Consider the following 21,625-nt stretch of genomic DNA (forward strand, 5'->3'; position numbering starts at 1 on the left):
GCTGCCCACCCGAACGTTTACCGACAAACATTTCACACAAGTCCTTCAGTTTTATGCAAACACATTCGTCGCCAACCTCATGCAAGAACATTCGTAGACATCGTATGAAAATACTGGTCAAAATTAGGTAAAGATCTGTGTCAGACACTTAAAAAGCTGAAAAAAACACAACCATTAACATAGGACTTTGATTATTTATACCGATTTGATGCAATTTACATCTCTCTATGCAGTATGTATATGTGTCTGAATAAGAAGTGTATAACAGTTTTTCCTAACCTTTGTTTCATGAGTCTTCTGTAAAGTAATGTTTTATGTACTTATAGTCTTAGTTAGAATAATATGTTTAAAAAAACCTATATATAAGCAACATTTTTGTAAAGTTAATTTATTGTCGATGAGCATAATATTTTAACGTTTTATTCATGCATGATTATCAACGCAATATTTCTTAAAAACCATTTTGTCTACTAGAATAATATTTTTTTAGAATAATAAATGTAACATTGTTTGTGGCTATAATATTTCTGAAATTTGTGTGGTTTATTAATGGAGAATTTTTTTAAAAAATTTTATATCAGTGGGGTTTACTAAAAGAATATTTTTATGCTACTACTATTTGCTATAATTGAATATAGACATTGCATTGATTGTATTATGTGTAAAGCCATTTAAAATTTTAGAAAAATTTATAGATCAGAAAGAAAATTGCAATGTAAAGTCATTAACTAAAAGGTTCAGATTAATATTAGAGAATTGATATGAAAAGCTCCTCATCTTCGGTACAAAGTGTAAAATCCAAACAATACATTTAAATAAATAAGAAAAAGAAATTAATACCAGTACTTAAAAAATTATAGTCTTCACTTAAGGGAGCCGCCCAGAGTGACCGAGCAGTTCTAGGCGCTTCAGTCTGGAACCGCGCGACCGCTACGGTCGCAGGCTCGAATCCTGCCTCGAGCATGGATGTGTGTGATGTCCTTAGTTTAGTTAGGTTTAAGTAGTTCTAAGTTCTAGGGGACTGATGACCTCAGCTGTTAAGTCCCGTAGTACTCAGAGCCAGTTGAACCATTTTTTTTTTTTTTTTTTTTTTGTCATCAGTCTACTGACTGGTTTGACGCGGCCCGCCACGAATTCCTTTCCTGTGCTAACCTCTTCATCTCAGAGTAGCACTTGCAACCTACGTCCTCAATTATTTGCTTGACGTATTCCCATCTCTTCCCCTACGTCTTCCCCTACAGTTTTTGCCCTCTACAGCTCCCTCTAGTACCATGGGAGTCATTCCCACATGTCTTAGCGGATGTCCTATCATCCTGTCCCTTCTCCTTATCAGTGTTTTCCACATATTCCTTTCCTCTCCGATTCTGCGTAGAACCTCCTCATTCCTTACCTTATCAGTCCACCTAATTTTCAACATTCGTCTATAGCACCACATCTCAAATGCTTCGATTCTCTTCTGTTCCGGGTTTCCCACAGTCCATGTTTCACTACCATACAATGCTGTACTCCAGACGTACATCCTCAGAAATTTCTTCCTCAGATTAAGGCCGGTATTTGATATTAGTAGACTTCTCTTGGCCAGAAATGCCTTTCTTGCCATAGCGAGTCTGCTTTTGATGTCCTCCTTGCTCCGACCGTCATTGGTTATTTTACTGCCTAGTTAGCAGAATTCCATAACTTCATTGACTTCGTGACCATCAATCCTGATGTTAAGTTTCTCGCTGTTCTCATTTCTACTACTTCTCGTTACCTTTGTCTTTCTCCGATTTACTCTCAAACCATACTGTGTACTCATTAGACTGTTCATTCCGTTCAGCAGATCATTTAATTCTTCTTCACTTTCACTCAGGATAGCAATGTCATCAGCGAATCGTATCATTGATATCCTTTCACCTTGTATTTTAATTCCACTCCTGAACCTTTCTTTTATTTCCCTCATTGCTTCCTCGATGTACAGATTGAAGAGTAGGGGCGAAAGGCTACAGCCTTGTCTTACAGCCTTCTTAATACGAGCACTTCGTTCTTGATCGTCCACTCTTATTATTCCCTCTTGGTTGTTGTACATATTGTATATGACCCGTCTCTCCCTATAGCTTACCCCTACTTTTTTTCAGAATCTCGAACAGCTTGCACCATTTTATATTGTCGAACGCTTTTTCCAGGTCGACAAATCCTATGAAAGTGTCTTGATTTTTCTTTAGCCTTGCTTCCATTGTTTGTCGTAACGTCAGAATTGCCTCTCTCGTCCCTTTACTTTTCCTAAAGCCAAACTGATCGTCACCTAGCGCATTCTCAATTTTCTTTTCCTTTCTTCTGTATATTATTCTTGTAACCAGCTTCGATGCATGAGCTGTTAAGCTGATTGGGCGATAATTCTCGCACTTGTCAGCTCTTGCCGTCTTCGGAATTGTATGGATGATGCTTTTCCGAAAGTCAGATGGTATGTCGCCAGACTCATACGTATATTCTACACACCAACATGAATAATCGTTTTGTTGCCACTTCCCCCAATGATTTTAGAAGAATGTTATCAATCCCTTCTGCCTTATTTGACCGTAAGTCTTCCAAAGCTCTTTTAAATTCCGATTCTGATACTGGATCCCCTATCTCTTCTAAATCGACTACTGTTTCTTCTTCTATCACATCAGACAAATCTTCACCCTCATAGAGGCTTTCAATGTATTCTTTCCACCTATCTGCTCTCTCCTCTGCATTTAACAGTGGAATTCCCGTTGTACTCTTAATGTTGCCACCGTTGCTTTTAATGTCACCAAGGGTTGTTTTGACTTTCCTGTATGCTGAGTCTGTCCTTCCGACAATCATATCTTTTTCGATGTCTTCACATTTTTCCTGCAGCCATTTCGTCTTAGCTTCCCTGCACTTCCTATTTATTTCATTCCTCAGAGACTTGTATTTCTGTATTCCTGATTTTCCCGGAACATGTTTGTACTTCCTCCTTTCATCAATCAACTGAAGTATTTCTTCTGTTACCCATGGTTTCTTCGCAGCTACCTTCTTTGTACCTATGTTTTCCTTCCCAACTTCTGTGATGGCCCTTTTTAGATATGTCCATTCCTCTTCAACTGTACTGCCTACTGCGCTATTCCTTATTGCTGTATCTATAGCGTTAGAGAACTTCAAACTTCCGTATCCCACTTCTTTGCGTATTTATTCTTCCTGACTAATGTCTTGAACTTCAGCCTACTCTTCATCACTACTATATTGTGATCTGAGTCTATATCTGCTCCTGGGTACGCCTTACAATCCAGTATCTGATTTCGGAATCTCTGTCTGACCATGATGTAATCTAATTGAAATCTTCCCGTATCTCCCGGCCTTTTCCAAGTATACCTCCTCCTCTTGTGATTCTTGAACAGGGTATTCGCTATTACTAGCTGAAACTTGTTACAGAACTCAATTAGTCTTTCTCCTCTTTCATTCTTTGTCCCAAGCCCATATTCTCCTGTAACCTTTTCTTCTACTCCTTCCCCTACAACTGCATTCCAATCGCTCATGACTATTAGATTTTCGTCCCCCTTTACATACTGCATTACCCTTTCAATATCCTCATACACTTTCTCTATCTGTTTAGCTTCAGCTTGCGACGTCGGCATGTATACCTGAACTATCGTTGCCGGTGTTGGTCTGCTGTCGATTCTGATTAGAACAACCCGGTCACTGAACTGTTCACAGTAACACACCCTCTGCCCTACCTTCCTATTCATAACGAATCCTACACCTGTTATACTATTTTCTGCTGCTGTTGATATTACCCGATACTCATCTGACCAGAAATACTTGTTTTCCTTCCACTTCACTTCACTGACCCCTACTATATCTAGATTGAGCCTTTGCATTTCCCTTTTCAGATTTTCTAGTTTCCCTACCACGTTCAAGCTTCTGACATTCCACGCCCTGTTTCGTAGATTATTCAATCTTTTTCTCATGGTAATCTCCCCCTTGGCAGTCACCTCCCGGAGATCCGAATGGGGGGCTATTCTGGAATCTTTTGCCAATGGAGAGATCATCATGACTAACAAAGTTAACCAAGTTAAAATTAAAGTATACAAACTAGTAGAAATAAATAGAATAAGGACTACGTCAAGTGGCTGACCAATATTCAATGCTTGAAAAAAAGTGTAATTTTTTACTGAGTTAGACAACGCCTCAACCATTAGAGTAAAACGTAAACCTGGGTAATCAAAATCTAACATTTTCATTGTTGCTAACATACATTTATGCCTGACCTCATACACTTGGTCGCAGGTTCGAATCCTGCCTCGAGCAATGTATGTGTGTGATTTTCTTGGGTTAGTTAGGTTTAAGTAGTTCTAAGTTCTAGGCGACTGATGACCTCAGAAGTTAAGTCGCATAGTGCTCAGAGCCATTTGAATCATTTGAACCCATACACTTATTTCTGTTAGCATTGATGTTTCGTATACAGGGAGTGTAGTGGAACCAACATGAGATCATTGTCTGATTACATTTTCCGTACTGCTGTACTCTTCTGAACTATGCTCATCACAAATTTCTAAAACACTGTGGTAGGAAGACAGAGCAGAACCAGTCTCACACATGTTAGAAACTTACCATTTAAAAAAAATGGAAAACCCATTTTATTCCATACGCAGTCAATAACTTGAGAACTCTCATTAATAATGGCGTTTGTTGCATGGTAATACGTCAATTACATCCCCAAAAATTGGAACACGAAACTGACATGTGAAATGAACGAAACGCACCACTATTGAACTTCTTGCGATGCAAGCGGGACCCGCACATTGCTCGTAATCGCGATATGATTGACGTACACATTCTTACTTTCACTGTTATCCCGAGGGCAGAAAGTAATAATAGGGATTCCTGCCACAATGCATGCAGACTACGGAACACTGTCAGTTGGTGTACGCCACCCCATTACACTGCCGAGGTCAACACTTCGCCTCTGCAGTTGTGTGCAAGAACGGGCCACAATCGGCACTGTGTGTGGAAATGGCTTACTACGAAGCAGGCTGTTCTGTGTGCAAATACATTTAGATGCATGGCACCGACATACTGTATATTGTAATTGGTGTCCATCCGTTCTAGGCATTCTACATTTACATCTACATCTACATCCATACTCCGCAAGCCACCTGACGGTGTGTGGCGGAGGGTACCCTGAGTACCTCTATCGGTTCTCCCTTCTATTCCAGTCTCGTATTGTTCGTGGAAAGAAGGATTGTCGGTATGCTTCTGTGTGGGCTCTAATCTCTCTGATTTTATCCTCATGGTCTCTTCGCGAGATATACGCAAGAGGGAGCAATATACTGCTTGACTCCTCGGTGAAGGTATGTTCTCGAAACTGTAACAAAAGCCCGTACCGAGCTACTGAGCGTCTCTCCTGCAGAATCTTCCACTGGAGTTTATCTATATCATCTCCGTAACGCTTCCGCGATTACTAAATGATCCTGTAACGAAGCGCGCTACTCTCCGTTGGATCTTCTCTATCTCTTCTATCAACCCTATCTGGTACGGATCCCACACTGCTGAGCAGTATTCAAGCAGTGGGCGAACAAGCGTACTGTAACCTACTTCCTTTGTTTTCGGATTGCATTTCCTTAGGATTCTTCCAATGAATCTCAGTCTGGCATCTGCTTTACCGACGATCAACTTTATATGATCATTCCATTTTAAATCACTCCTAATGCGTACTCCCAGATAATTTATGGAATTAACTGCTTCCAGTTGCTGACCTGCTATTTTGTAGCAAAATGATAAGGGATCTTTCTTTCTATGTATTCGCAGCACATTACACTTGTCTACATTGAGATTCAATTGCCATTCCCTGCACCATGCGTCAATTCGCTGCAGATCCTCCTGTATTTCAGTACAATTTTCCATTGTTACAACCTCTCGATATACCACAGCATCAGCTGCAAAAAGCCTCAGTGAACTTCCGATGTCATCCACAAGGTCATTTATGTATATTGTGGATAACATGGTATTCACAGATGAGGAAATGGTTGACATGATATTATTCTACTGAGAATGTCACCAAAATGGCTGACGTGCAGCACGGTTGTATGCCCAGCACTACACTAACAGACGTAATCCGATCTGTGCTATCTTCATGAATATTGTTAGAAGGCTTCGCGAGACAGGGCGGTGGATCCGGGGTGAAGGCATAACACTTGAAGAACCAGAGACAGCTGTTGTGGCGGCCACTGCAGTAAACCCTCATGCAAGTATTCGAGAAATGGAGAGACTGATAGGAATCCCTCAAACCAGCGTGATGCGTATCTTGCAAACGCGGAGGTCCACCCATACTACGTGGCGCTACATCAAGGTCGCAATGACAACGACGTTCACATTTGCCTGGAATATTGTCAGTAAGTTCCGCGGCAAGGGCATAACTTTCGGCGTACGGTACTGTTTACCAATGAGGCCACGTTTACGAACCATGGGAAAGTCATCTTCTACAATGTGCACTACTGGTCACCAGGAAACCCCCACTGGATTCACCAGGTTGAACTTCAAAGTCAGTGGAGTGTCAGTGTGTGGTGTGGTACTGTAAGACAGCACATCACTGACCTGTATTTCATTGATGGCATTCTTAATGGTCGACAGTGCGAGCGGTTCTTGAGATATACGTTATTTGGACTGACGGAAGACCTACACCTTCATTTGTGTCAAATAATGTGGTATCAACGTGATGGAGGGCCTGTACATAATACTATGGTGGCACGACAGGCACTAAACCAACAATCCTGACATCGGTAGATTGGACGGGGCAGCCCCATTCAGGGATTTCGAGCACGGTTGCCAGACCTCACCCCCTTGGAGTCTTTTCGCTGGCGACAAGTGAAAGCTGGATTACCGCTGCACATGCTGCAATGACACCACGAACACTGACAGCCGTGAATGGATCCGTGATGGAGCGCGCACATCGATGTCGCCAAGTAAATGGCGATCTCTTCGAGCGTACGTTGCAGCGTTTCGGCTGTGAAACATGAGATTGTACACCGGCGTACATTTTGCGCATTACTGAGAAGACGTATATTGGTTTTGCTGGTACTACTGTGCGTTTATGTATGCGTTGCACCATCTGCAACGTTTCAATTGTGTCGTAGTCATTAAAGATACTGAGTGACATGTCCTGTACCTGGCTTGTACCATTGTGTATCCTTCTGTGCGACCCTTTGACAGCCATTAATTTTGTTTACTCTGGTCGGTGGTTATCGGTATTTCGTTACCGTTAGGCCCATTTTAGTACTGTCGAAAAGTTCAATAAAGCACGTATGAGTAAGCAGCGTCCTTGTTTTCATGACGGGTGACAGGAGATGTGTATGTTTCCCAGGCCACGTACTAACAGCGAGCATAGCAATATGTAAGTACAGCGTTTGTCGCATCTTAGCCCGTCAATCAGAAGCAACATGGGGGTCACGCTTGCATCGTGGGAAGCGCAATTGCGGCGCGTTTCGTTCATTTCACGCATCAACTTCGCGTTCCAGTTTCTAGGGGTGTAACTGATGTACGAGGGTTGTCCAGAAAGTAAGTTCCGATCGGTCGCGAAATGGAAACCACTGGGAAAATCGGGTAAAGCTTTGCACAGATGTGTTGGGCAGTGTCTCTAGTATGCCCGTCGATCGTGTCGCGTCGCTCTTTTCAGTTTTGAGTGAACAGTGAGCACGTAAAGATGCGTATGGAATAGTGTCTCCCGCCAAGTACGAGGGCCTGGTTAGAGATTTCGCCTGTGTCATGCAGCCCACATAACACAACTGTCGAGCAGTTCCTTCTTCATGCCAGTTCTCGGCCGCACACTGTAGGGGCAATGAAGACGCTCCTGCAGCGTTTCCGATGACATGTGTTTGATCACCCACAATACAGTCCGTAATTGGCTCCCCCTGAGTCTCATCTCTACTCACAAGAATCGCTGGCTATGAAGACAAAATTTTTCCACAAACAACGAGCTGCAGACCAGTGCAGATAACTGGCCGAAAGCACAGGGGCTGCTTTCTATGACGAGGATATTGGAAAGTTGATACAACACTACGACAGAACTCGAAGTTGGTGCGGCGGCTATGTAGAGAAGTAGGTGGAAGGTGTACCTAACTGCTGCAAACAAAACGTTTCTGGTTTTCACTGTAGCTTCCATTTCAGGACCGATCGGAACTTACTTTCTGGACAACTCTCGTATTACGATGCAACCAACACCTTATTATTTTGATTCCTCGTGTTATTGATTGCGTATGGACTAATATGGGTTGTCCAATTAAAAAAAAAAAAACGTAAGTTTGCGTTGAGACCTAAATTTGCATACGGTTTAGAATGTCTCCTAGTATTTACTTCCGTGAGCCGCTGCCGTACATTCATAACCGTGAAAGCCGTTTGTTAACATCTATTGTGCTGTCAGAGATATTGGCGGTGAAATGTTTAGGTGGGACTACTTGTATATCGATATAATGCGAGATAATGTGAATGTTACGTAAAATCTGACTTCTGTACGTCTTGAGCATAGTAATGTTACCTATTTGAATAAGTACTGTAAACTGATTTTCTCTTTACAACGGCTTCAAAAATTGTCATACGTATCTTCGTATATTGTATATTTACATGTTTTGTGTCAAGTTTGTTATTACCCGTTAAATGAAAACATGGTTAAGATATTTCTGAGTTACTTCATATCCGTGAGGATCATGTCACTTCGATCTGTGGAAGGTACAGGTTATTCACCTTTCGTTTGTACACTTCAGAGTTCATCCAACCCCATAAACTAAAATCTAATGTCGTAAGGTCTGGCGATCTTGGTGGCTAGTTAACTGTACTACCACGAGCAATCGAGAGATTAGGGTGTGGCTGTGATGTTCCCTCACTCATGTGGTAAAATGTGGAGCGGCTCCGTCAGGCTGGATGTACGTTGCAGTGGGCGTGGTCAAAGGAACTTCCTCAGGGTGTAACCTCCCCACAAAAATTTTGAAAAGACAATATTTAAATGTTAATCGAAATAGAGCCAAAGTGTGACTTCCCAGTAAAAATAAAAGAAAACTCAATGATAATGAAAACGAGCCAAATGTTTGCTCCCCACAAAAATTATAGAATAATAATGACCCAAATGTAAACTCGACACAAAAATTAAGAAATGAAGATTAATCCTTAAACCCACAATAATAGGGCAGCATCGCTGACCTTAGGCCCTGTGCAATAATTAATCTGATAAATTGATTCAGGGAGGAAAAGCATAGGAAATATTGTTTCAATTGGAATCATTCTTTTTTTTTAAAAAACGATTGCTTTGTAAACAGAATCATTATTGGGGCATTTCTTGAACAAATTAATTACAATTACCATACATTATTAGCTGAGCGCAATGCTGCTTCATTACCTTTTAAAACAATATACCTCGTCCTGAATCGTGACCAGAGACCCATGTCGACGCCCGCCGACTCCTCACACACTACTCTCGAACTGCTACCGTCGCCCGCGCTCTACTATAACTGACTGAGTGCAACTCGCAACTGAACTACATGCTCTCGCGACTCGCTACGTACAACTACTGCACTCACGCACGGTCAACCGCAGACTAGCAACGATAAATAACTCACTGGTCAGAGATTCTGTCATGCCTCGCCATCGCTGCTACTGAATACATACGTGTTTCAAGGGTGTTCAACAAACGAATTTAAAAAAAAAAAAAAAAATTACGAGTACTTCTATACCTTCACTCGCTCTTCTAAGACGACGGGACTTATCAACATGTTACCAATCGTACCGCACTAAACATCGGTCGAAGAACGAACTTGGAAATTTGTTTCTACTGTAGCGTGTGGATTTTCCTGCGAGCTTCGATGGTTATTAGGAGTGTTGTTGTTTCTATTCCGCGTGAACAAGGCTTCATCAGTGAATGCTGTTAATGGAAAGAAATGATGATTGTCCATTAACCACTGTGGATATAGTGGACATGCTGTATGTGAAATGGGTACAAGTTTTCCGCGTGTAGGACTATGCTGCACCGTTTCAACTATTGTTGCTGTTCCTGCACCGGTTGCTGAACTACACGTTCAGAAGAAAAATGTTATCTTTTAAGAATACCTGTTTCAATCAATGTGCTGTAAACTTTGGTACACACTCTACAATAAGGAATTCGACCTGTCAGAAATCGTCGCGGTATTATTCGGCAGCAGCAGGAACACTACCATCGCAGAAGCCGAAAATATTTGCATATTTTTCAAAAGTATAGAAGTCTGGCATTTTAGCCAGCTCATATATAAACACAGATAACTGCTGCTTCTCTCTGATACACTCTCAGTTCCTCGCCCTACTAACACACCATGGACAACTGCACGTTCATCGGGCTAGTTAATGGCAGAAAGACATTCTGAGCAAAGAGGTTGAAAGCAACGAGGTGGGTTGGGTTAGAATAAAACGTCAGAGAGGTTGGGTGGGTAACACACACGCGTGGGCGCCACATATAATAAATATACATTAAACGTTTTCTATTTCTGAAACCGTTCATAATGGGCTTATGTCCTCATGACGTTTCTTGCTTCAAAAGGGCGTTCCTGTCATATCCCTGTACTGATCGTTCCTCCTGGGATACACTATATATCCACCATGTTTAGATTCATTGAGTGTATGATTTCTGTTTGTTGCTATCGCTACGAGCATCAATATGTGTGCACTATTGATTTATATTTCCTTTAAAGTTGACATATATTCATATGGCTGAAAGCCGCCGCTTAAAGTAAACCATGCAAGAGATGGTCCATATTTTCTACGGAAACATGAAGGCTCTCAGAGAATGCTAAGCTTGAGTCACAATTAGGTATCTTGGATAACTTGCTGGTAAGCGAAACTGGCGACATTGTATCATGTAGAACTTTTTCATCTCGTATCCTGTGAACGGATAAGTAGCTCTCACAGTAGAATGGCCCTTTTTTAAGCCAAAATGTAACTATATTTCATTATTACTCACACGTAATCATGGAGTATTTTATAATTTTTTGTTCCTGTAGAGTCTTGTTTAATGTCAAAGTAAGAAACATATCGAAATCCAGCAAATATTCATTCACGTCACTTGCTGTTGCAGTGGAGCTGTCTTCCCGTTGTGCCAAGAGCGGAAAGCCGACAACCAAAGCCAGAGAAGCCGCCATACTCGTACATCGCACTCATAGCCATGGCCATCAGTTCTTCCCCGGGCCGAAAACTCACTTTGAGCGGCATTTACCGCTTCATCATGGAGCGATTTCCATACTACCGGGACAACCGACAAGGCTGGCAGAACTCCATCCGTCATAATTTAAGCCTAAACGACTGCTTCATCAAGGTTCCACGCGACCGGGACATGGAGGCGGGTGCAAGCAGTGGCAAAGGTGCGTATTAGCATTTGTTTATGTTTGCTATGCAATGGGAGTATCGCTTCACACACTGACGTAATGGCTTCTGAAAAATCATTTAGATTTATTCATGTTCTATAAATGAGCAGTCAAGGGTATTACCTAATAGATCTCATCGGTGGAACTTACACTGCTGACCGTTATAATTGTAACACTAGGAAAACGGAATCCAACAAACGTAAACTGATATGAAGTGTACTAAAAAGTAAAAAAAAATCTGAGTTTAAGCCCTGGACGGGGCGATCGGTCCGACCGGCCGCCGTGTCATCCTGGGCCAAGGCACCATTGGATGCGGTATGGAGGGGCAGTGGTCACCACACCGCTCTCCCTGTCGTAGTTGGGTTTCTTGAGCTTGGGACCGCTGCTAATCTGTCGAGTAGCTCCTCAGTTAGCACCACAACGCCGAGTGCATCCCGTATCAGTCCTCTCACTAAGGAAAAATCCCTGGCAGTATCGGAAATCGAAGACGGATCCTCCGCAAGGCAGGCAGCCGCGCTGACTCTCACAAGGGGATCACACCGTAACTGGATTTTTGTAGTTCTTTATACTTAGGGTAAGTGAAGTTCATAACTCAAATACACCTCCCCCAAAGCAGATCGATGTAACTCCAAAAAATTCTTTAAAAAGAAAGACTGTAAAGTTTTCCAGTCATGATTAACATGCCAATATAAGGTAAATTTTTATTCAAGATGCAGTGTGGCCCTGTGATATAGTGCTTGGTCGCTGAGAAGAGGAGCCAGGGTTCGAGTCCATGTAGAATCAAATTGTTGACCGAAGGTACACGTTCAATGAGCATTTATCTCAAGCGTAAGATATAAACAAAATGTAATTTATAATTTTTTAAGTCATCAATCTTTTATAAAAGTTCCGCTATTAAGAATTTCTGTTTGCAATAAGGGCTGAAATTTGAATGCAGTGGATAATTAGAAATAAGAAGATGTGAATTTTTCATAGAAATGAGAGTTGGATCTGTCAATTAGCATGTATTGATGAATTTTACATTTTAATGGTGTAGGTATTCGAACCGAAACAAAAAAAAAAAAAGAAAAAAAATGACCGCAATGAGCGTCGATTTAGCAAATACCAGTCTCCTGCGTCTTATGTATTCCACGCTTCACGGAAATGCTCGTTGAACATGCGCCTTAGTTTAAAAATTTGATACCGCCTGGAATCGAACTCCGGCCCTCCACGCAGCACTCTACCACAAAGCCACACTGCTTGTCGAAAAAATCCATCTCATTTTAGCATATTAAGCATGGTCGCGGAACTTCTAAGTCACTTTTCTCCAAAATTTTTGAGAGTCTCATCGAACTAATTTTCTACACCTTTATTTGAATTCTGATTTTTACGTACCATAAATATAAAAAATTACAAAAATCCGACAGCCGTGTGTCTCCTTGTCGGCTACAAAGGTGGACTAGTAGTGTATTATAGGTATGCAAATGAGTAGCATTTCAGCATAACACCTTAAAGCAAGCAGGAATAGCAGCATCTACATTCCGTACATTGCTAAAGATTACGCAGAACATTTCTCTTTCGGAAATCAAATTTGAATCTTGTTTGAATGTAACAGTATCATGTCGCGCCCCGAGTAAGAAGGAGAAACGTCCCAGTACATGTCGTAATCCAACAATGGCTGGAGCGTGTCTTACCGAGACTGCTGTTTTTTATCATTCTGCGGTATTGTTTCTCGTGTTGGTTGGGGGACCCGTAAATGTTATCCCAATATGTGGTTGGGGGACCCGTAAATGTCATGCCAATATGGAACCGATGGTTTGAGGAGCGCCATAGTTAAGGACCCCAAGCGACTATCACTCGAGAGGACACATTGCTCACTCAGCCATGCGTGCAGCTTGTACAGGCACGTCACGTATCTTGCGTCAGGAAATGGTCTTGTCTACAGCACGACAAGCATACACAGAAAACATAAGACAATGTCCGGAGCACTACATTAACCACTGGTACAGCTACCATCGACCCAGCAGCAGACAAGCACGCCCAACGACAACGCTAAAAAAATGAGTGTCACCACATCGTCTTTTCAGCCTTTTTTCTGGCGTGTTAAGGCCAGTGGCTGTACCCTTTTTTTCCTGTCTCCTTGACATCTTTCAAGAAGACAGCACGAGACCGCATTTTCCCCGTACTGTCCAGTCCTAGCTTAATACACAAGGTTTCGACTTTTGTCATGGCCAGCACCTTCTGTAGATGTCTCACCCATGGAAAGCATGTGGTCATGGGTTGTCGAGAGAGTTGTATGCCACCATTCATAAGGCACAATGATTGATGTAAACTGGCATAGAGCGGAAACAGCATGGAGTGATGAACCCGTATCTGTCATCCAGCCGCCTTTCGACCCGATGCCTAGCTGGGTTAGAGGCGTTGTTGTTGCCGGGAGGAGGGCCAGCTGTAGGTACTAAACAGTTTTTGATCTTACTGAGCAACAGTCGTGCAATAATTTTTTAATGAACCGGGGTCAGGAATTTTCTCTGCCTCGTGATGGCTGGGTGTTGTGTGCTGTCCTTAGGTTAGTTAGGTTTAAGTAGTTCTAAGTTCTAGGGGACTGATGACCATAGATGTTAAGTCCCATAGTGCTCAGAGCCATTTGAACCATTTTTTTTAATGAACGCACCGCCATTTGACTGTTTTCTTGTTTATTTAATTACGACCCGGGTTTCGGCCTTTTATGCCATTTTCAAGCGACTGAGTTTGTGTCATTAACATATATGCAGGACATCAAACACAAAATTGGCCATAAATTAAGAACAATATTGGCTCCCCATATTTCATGAAGAACCAATATTTTTCTTAATTTATGGCCAATTTTGAGCTTGGGTTGTGCATTATATGTTAATGACATTATCTCAATCACTTGAAAATTGCATAAAATGCCGAAACCTTAGTTATAAATTAAATAAGCAACAAAACATTCGAATGGCGATGTGTTCATTTAAAAGTCTACATACTAAATTTCGCGCAATGTATATCGTACGATCATTTACAAATTTAATCATTTATTCTTCTGCTATACTGTATACGTACCATAAGCAGTTGGAATTTTGATGACCAGAAGTGTATTTCACCCGTAGCCTGATCTGAAAAAAATGAATCGCTAACGCCAGTGTTACTTCACAGAATAAACACTAAACAATGCCCCAACAAAGTTATCGCCAACTTGTAACGCTGTTGGTCGATAACACCGTACAACAGAGTTCCGGGCAGACTAAAACAGTGTTCCAGATAGATTACAAAGTCTAAATTCTGTAAATAGTGAGTATAAAACTAAATCGAACACGATCCGTTCGTAATCATCCTGTACTCTCCGTAATTATTTATGGGAGAAAAAGATAACGTACATCAGTGTTAATGTCTACATTGATTAACACCGGTTTCTATCATTTTATGTCCTGTCTTGTATTACTATTACATTTCTTTGAGTGTATAAATTAATTTGAGCTGCCCGGAAACACTGAAGTTATACATGATCAACCGTAAGGATGCGTTCGCACAATATAACTCCGTTACAGCTTTCACTTTAAATTACATAGATCCTCCACACAGTCAAGCCAACAGACCGCACATTCAGACATACAGTGGATGTACTGATGCTGTACGAATATTATGAGAAGTATATTTAATTACGTCTGTTGCAATCTGCTGGAATTAAACAGACTCTTCATTATAGGCCGAAGTCCCGCTGCTGGAATTCACATTAGTTCAGAAAATGATCGACTGTGTCTGTATGAACGTAGAAGACAAAATTTTGTTATCGTCATTTTCTTAGTTTCGTTCATTATTTCAAGCAGAATGGCTTTGAAAAACGGATAAAATTAAATTTCTCTCAATCAACTGCCTCTCTACTACAACACGTTGCGGTAATTCCGGACTGTATGATATTCCAGTACACAGTTTATATTTAATCATCCCAGATAATTTGCTGATACTATTCTGTGGCAGTTTTGTTGCAAATTAATTACCTTAGCGCGTCAGCAGATCAAATATCTCTCTGTTGGGAAGATACAGTGATTTTCACTTACCCTTTTTATTACTGCGTTCTTTTTAGAAAATAATGATATTTTTGTCGGCTGTTCCAAAACCTTTATGGGCAAATGAGACATTACAGACCAGGAAACAATCCAGGGTTCCGTACGCTTCTCACAGTAATTGACTGCATACTCTAACAACGAATATATCTTACGCTGTAGCAGCCATTTCGGTCTAAACTTCCTGTATTCTCCCTACAGTATGAGGGACATTCGTAAAGTTATAACCATCATCTCAAAAGAATAAAGTTACGTACGTTATCATTTGTTTGTTTGTAGCTATATCTCTGCAATCTTGGTGCACGCTGAAATGCCCGTGCCTGGGAACCGTAGTACGCCGCTAGAGGAGATGCACTGCACATCTGGCGGCATGCTACTGTACTGTGAGGCGTTGATTTCAATTTGTACCAAGACTGCACACAAACAAAAACTTAATCACTTAAATTTATTTTTTCTGGGTAATAATTGATACTTTATGACTAAGTTTCCCACAATTTAACTGACTTGAGCCTAAATATGAACAGACAAACACCGTACAAACGGATGTAGAAGGCCCAACGGTCTGACCGACCGCCATGTCATCCTCACACCTAAGGCGTCACCGGATGCGGACGAGCATGTGGTCAGCACATCGCTCTCGCGGCCGTTGTCAGTTTCCGTGACCGGTGCTGCTACTTCCCAATCAAGTAGCTCCTCATTTGGCCTCACAAGGGCTACGTGCACCCCGCTTGCCAACAGCACTTAGCAGATCCGAACGGTGACTCTTCCAAGCTCGACAGCGCTTGACTTCGGTGATTTGGCGGAAACCGCTGTTACCACTGCGGCAAGACCGTTGGCAAGCGTACATACGAGGGCTTGCTAAAAAGTAATGCTCCCAACTTTTTATGTGAAAACTCTTAATTCTTTTTAAATAAAACATCTTTGTTATTCAAGTCTACATTTTTGCAGCCTTCGGCCGCAAGAGGGCTCCGAATTGTAGTGTCTAACATGGCGGTGTGTACGGTATGTCGGTGCGTGTGACATAGCGTGCTGTAATCGAGTTCCGAATTCTAAGAGTTCGCCCACACAGAGAACACCTTCTCCTTTGGCATGACAATGCCACACCATCACACGACCTCTGCGACATCTGCAAAAATCCTACGCCTTGTGTTTACTGTCATCGATCATCCTCCATACAGTGCCGACTTTGCTCCATCCGCTTTTCATCTGTTTCCAAAACTTAAAGAACACAGTCGAGGACTTCACTTTGACAGCGTCGGAGCGGTGCAAATAGAGGTGAGATTGTGGCTCCGAAACTGACGCAGAGCCGTGCGTGGAAGTCGCACGGGGTAGCCACGCGGTCTTGGGCGCCTTGCCATGGTTCGCGCGGCTCCCCCGTCAGAGCTCCGAGTCCTCCCTTGGGCATGGTGTGTATGTGTGTGTGTGTGTGTGTGTGTGTGTGTGTGTGTGTGTGTGCGTGTGTGTGTTGTCCTTAGCGTAAGTTAGTTTAAGTTAGATTAAGTAGATTGTAAGCGTAGGGACCAAAGACCTCAGCAGTTTGGTCCTAAAGGAACTTACCACAGATTTCCAAATTTTTCTCCCGCAGGCAGCTACTGGACGCTGGACCCAGCGGCGGCCGACATGTTCGAGCAAGGCAATTATCGCAGGAGGCGCACCAGGAGATCCCGGTCTGCGGCGTCCAGTGCACACAATGCCGCGGGCGAATCACAGGTCCGCTGGGCTTCTATGGTGTTAATGCTCCTAGTTATGGACTGCCAGGCATTTGGAGAAATTACTAGCTTCTAGTGACTGATTCTTCATACTAGCTTTCTTTCTCTCCTGCTTTGATCTGGACACCACTCAAACTGAACCCACATTTATCGCTCTTTTCGTTTTCAAGTACATCAGTAAGAGCTATAACTGTACTTCCCTTCGTTAAACTTAAGTACATGAATGCAAGAATTATCGATATAATACTGTCAAGAAATTTTTCTCGCCTACAGAGGATTCTCACTTACCTGGTTTCTCAATGCATAAGTTTTATTTAACCCAGAATTTGTAGTCACGTCCTCCACATTGGAAACTTCCCAATGAGGTGACAAAAGTCATGGGATACCTATTAATATCATGTGAGACATTCTTTTGCCCGGAGTAGTGAAGCAGCTCGACGTGGCATGGACTCAACAAGTGGCTGTTAAGTCCCCTGCAGAAATATTGAGTAATGCTGCCTCTATAGCCGTCCACAATTTCGAAACTGTTGCCAGTGCAAGATTTTATGCACGACCTGACTTCTCGATTACGTCCCATGAATGTTCAATGAGATTGATGTCGGGCGATCTGGCTGGCGATATCAGTCGTGAGAATTGAGCAGAATGTTCTTCAAACCAATCGCGAAAAATTGTGGCCCGTTGGCATAGGACATTGCCGTCCATAAAAATTCCATTGTTGTTTGGGAACATGAAATCAGTGAATGGCTGCAAATGGTCTGCAAGTAACAGAACATAACCAAGGATCGATTGAGTTGGACCAGAGGACCCTAGCCATTCCAGGTAGATATGGCCCACATCATTATGGAGCCACAAGCAGCTTGCACTTTGCCTTGTTGACAACTTGCATCCATTTTTGTATGTGTATCCTCTTAGCTGGAGGTCTCTGGGACGACTGCCGTTTACTATCGTGACAAAAAATAAAAACGCAGCCGTCCTTGTGATTTTATTTTATTTTGTCGCTACCAGTTTCAACGCAATGAAGCGTTGAAACTGGTAGCGACAAAATAGATTAAAATCACAAGGACGGCTGTAGGTGTTTTTATTTTTTTTCTCACGACTTGCATCCGTGGCTTCGCGGGGCCTGCGCCACACTCGAACCCTAACATCAGCTCTTACCAACTGAAATCGGGACTCATCTGACCATGTCATGGTTTTCCATTCGTCTAAAATGCAACTGATGCGGTTCCGAGCCCAGAACAGGTGGAGCTGTTGATGTCGTGCTGTTAGCAAAGGCACTCCCATTTCATTAACGCCAGATTTCGCCGCACTGTCCTAACGGATACGTTCGTCTGCGGTTATTTCACGGAGTGTTGCTTGTCTGTTGGCATTGACAGCTATATGCAAACATTACTGCTCTCGGTCGTTAAGCGAAGACCGTGGCCAGTGTGTTGTCTGTGGTGAGAGGTAAGGCCTCAGATGTTATATTCTTGATGCTGAGGATCTCAGAATACTGAATTCCCCAACGACTTCCCAAGTGGAATGTCCAATGTCCCAAATACCATTCCGCGCTCAGAGTCTGTCAATTCCCGTCGTGCGACCACATCCTCTTCACATGAATCGCCTCAGTATAAGTGGCAGCTCCACCAACGCGTTGCCGTTTTACATCTTGTGTACACGATAGTATCGCCATTTATGCATGTGCATATCGCTATCCCATGACTTCTCTCACCTCAGTTAAGAAAAGAGGGGACGGAGAAAAAGAAATGGGCCAGAAGTTAAGAAATATCATGTAAAAAAAAAAAGATTGCGTGCAATTATAAACGTAAGTAAAGATTTATCTGAACTGCCATTGTTTTTCCGTTTTGGTAATCTGAAGATGTTTTTCAAGCTTTGATAACTTATGAAAAATTAAGTGATCAGCATCCATTTATAATTAAAAATGTGTTTGGATTGTCTCAGAGTTCATCAGTTGTCAAACAATTCGTTCTTAGTTTCTACATTTTGGTCTTCTGACCATCTATTTCAAGCTCACAGATTATCAAAAACTGATTGACCAGTCACCTTTAAGCACTTAAAACATTGTAGACTGTGCCAGTGATAGTCATTCAACTAACTCAACTTTGGTACTTAGAAACAAAAATTATCAGTGTACTTGTGACAAAACTCACAACGCACTTTAATTTCCAGGTAGTTTATTTTATACAGAAATTTTACTCCGGTTACTTCATTTTCATACAAATGGTTATTCCTTATTTTATGTATTTTTTGTTTTTGCAGGTTCTTTATTTATGTTTTTTTTTCAGTGCACTTTATTTTCGATCACGTAACTAATGAGGAGGTATTGAATAGGATTGGGAAGAAGAGAAGTTTCTGGCACAACTTGACTAGAAGAAGGGATCGGTTGGTAGGACATGTTCTGAGGCATCAAGGGATCACCAATTTAGTATTGGAGGGCAGCGTGGAGGGTAAAAATCGTAATGGGAGACCAAGAGATGAATACGCCAAGCAGATTCAGAAGGATGTAGGTTGCAGTAGGTACTGGGAGATGAAGAAGCTTGCACAGGATAGAGTAGCATGGAAAGCTTCATCAAACCAGTCTCGGGACTGAAGACCACAACAACAACAACTTTATTTTCAACAATCGAATTTTCGGTTCATCCAAATTCAGAAGGGTACATCAATAGTTGTATGTCTATAAACATTTAAAATCCCAAATAAAATGACTATTCGGGAAAACTGAGTGTTTCTCCACTTTTCATACAAATCTCTCTCACTTACAGACGCCAGGACATTGAAAAAGACTCTCATAGAGATCTCTTGTCTCCTTACTTGTGGTAGTTTCAATGCTTTAAAATAACGGTATTAGTCTCAGTTATTGATTTCTCGGTATTCAGAATCAACAGTTTCGTTGCTATACGTAAAAGGATTTCTAAAAATAATGAACGAAAATTTTCGAGTAACTTACTTCTGAAGTGCGTATGACTTTTTCACGATAGCTTTACAAAGTAAAACAAACATCGAAGACAGTTAGATACAATGTAACCAAACACAATAAACGATGCCATTATTTACATGGGAAAGCGTTAATTCACCCACACCAACATATTTCAAATTAAAAAAGGCTAAGAACATACTTTTCAGAAAGGCGTCTGCTGCAGTTATATTATTTTCATGCCCTCAGCGAATTTCCTTTGGGCGGACTACACTGTTAATGATTCCTCAATAACATAAAAACGGGATTTGTCTTGCTTAACGAAAACTTCTCTCGTTCTGTGGTAGTAAGTTTTTCGCTTTTTTAAGCAGAAAATACGTAAAACTAACGTACTATAACCAGAGATTGTCATTTTTTAAATCACATACACACAAAATACAATGTGAAACACAGAATTTATGCTTAAAAGCTGAAAGGTGTGCTTTAAATTACCTTACTTTCCTTTTGCATATAGAGTTTGAAAAAAAACTTGTTCAGTGTCTGACGCTACTAATAACTTTCTTAGAAATGTTCAGGAAGTAACACTGACAAATTCTTTTACAGGCAATCAACAGTCCCCACGACCAATTGCAGAAGGATGAAGCGAGCAGCCCCACCTCTGGCCAATTCAGCAAATCAGCGCTTTTCAGAATTGAAAATCTCATAAGGAAAACATCTTCTATGTGACAACAACTAATTCGTTGTGAATGGGTGGTCGTGCCAAAGCTAAGCTGCCACATGTTATGGGGACGTGTACTGTAGCAGTGTACCGTGTAAAGGTGGACACACATGCAATTTCAGACTTCACAAGCGTACTTCTTAATGTACTTGGTGCAAGCATGCTTGAGTCGATACAGGTAATCTTACACAATTATCTGAACGCGTGCTTGATATTCCGTTATGAAAATTTGTGAAAGCTTGCCGACAAGCACATGTTTGCACCCGGGAACCAGTTCTTTGTAGGCTTGTAGTCACAAACGTCAATTGTGGGGCATTATTCGCAGCAGCAGCAGTATCGTGTGGAAACATATGCAGAAAAGTTGCTGGAAGAATTTATTCGAAAGTGTAAAATTCAGTTTAGTCTCCTGAGCACTAATTCGAAAGCGATAACATAAGGAAAGATACACCTATACAAGCCATGACTCCGGCAGCCTTACGTTTGAAATCTTCATAGGATTTTCTGGTAACAATAATTGGTGACTGGTGGTGTTATAGATTCGTAATTGTATCCTCCTTTGTACTCGAAGGAGTTATAGAACAGAGTCAGATGCTTTTCTTTATTAGTCCCTGGGTAATTACGCCAGTCACGTGGATATATTTTCAACTCATAAAGTTAATAGGGAATAAGTTCTTCTCTTCATTAAGTATTTCTTGCAGCATATGTGTCCAGTTTCTTCTTCTTTTTTTTTTTTTTTTGCATCACAAGAGCAAAGCATGTGCACAGTTGTCTTCACAGCTCTACGTACCTCAGTCTTAAATTGGTCTTTAAAGAAGCACGCTTGGACTTTGACGAGGTGAAAGATTTGCGTGTGTGGTATGTTTTATCATTCT

The 21,625-nt window shown here is 41.7% G+C and overlaps 1 protein-coding gene across 1 annotated transcript in view; it reads left to right on the forward strand.

Annotated features, from left to right (window-relative positions):
- The window catches only part of LOC124547263 (forkhead box protein L1-like), a 60,596-nt gene extending 39,192 nt beyond the window's left edge, over positions 1–21,404 (forward strand). Inside the window, exons 2-4 of the mRNA XM_047125098.1 lie at positions 11,069–11,351; positions 17,001–17,125; positions 20,639–21,404. Of these exons, the coding sequence (XP_046981054.1) occupies positions 11,069–11,351; positions 17,001–17,125; positions 20,639–20,761 (531 nt within the window). The 3' untranslated portion in view covers positions 20,762–21,404. The remainder of the gene's footprint in view (positions 1–11,068; positions 11,352–17,000; positions 17,126–20,638) is intronic.
- Positions 21,405–21,625: the final 221 nt, after the last annotated feature.

The sequence above is a fragment of the Schistocerca americana genome, chromosome 1 (genome assembly GCF_021461395.2).
Source record: "Schistocerca americana isolate TAMUIC-IGC-003095 chromosome 1, iqSchAmer2.1, whole genome shotgun sequence".
Classification (NCBI taxonomy): domain Eukaryota; kingdom Metazoa; phylum Arthropoda; class Insecta; order Orthoptera; family Acrididae; genus Schistocerca; species Schistocerca americana.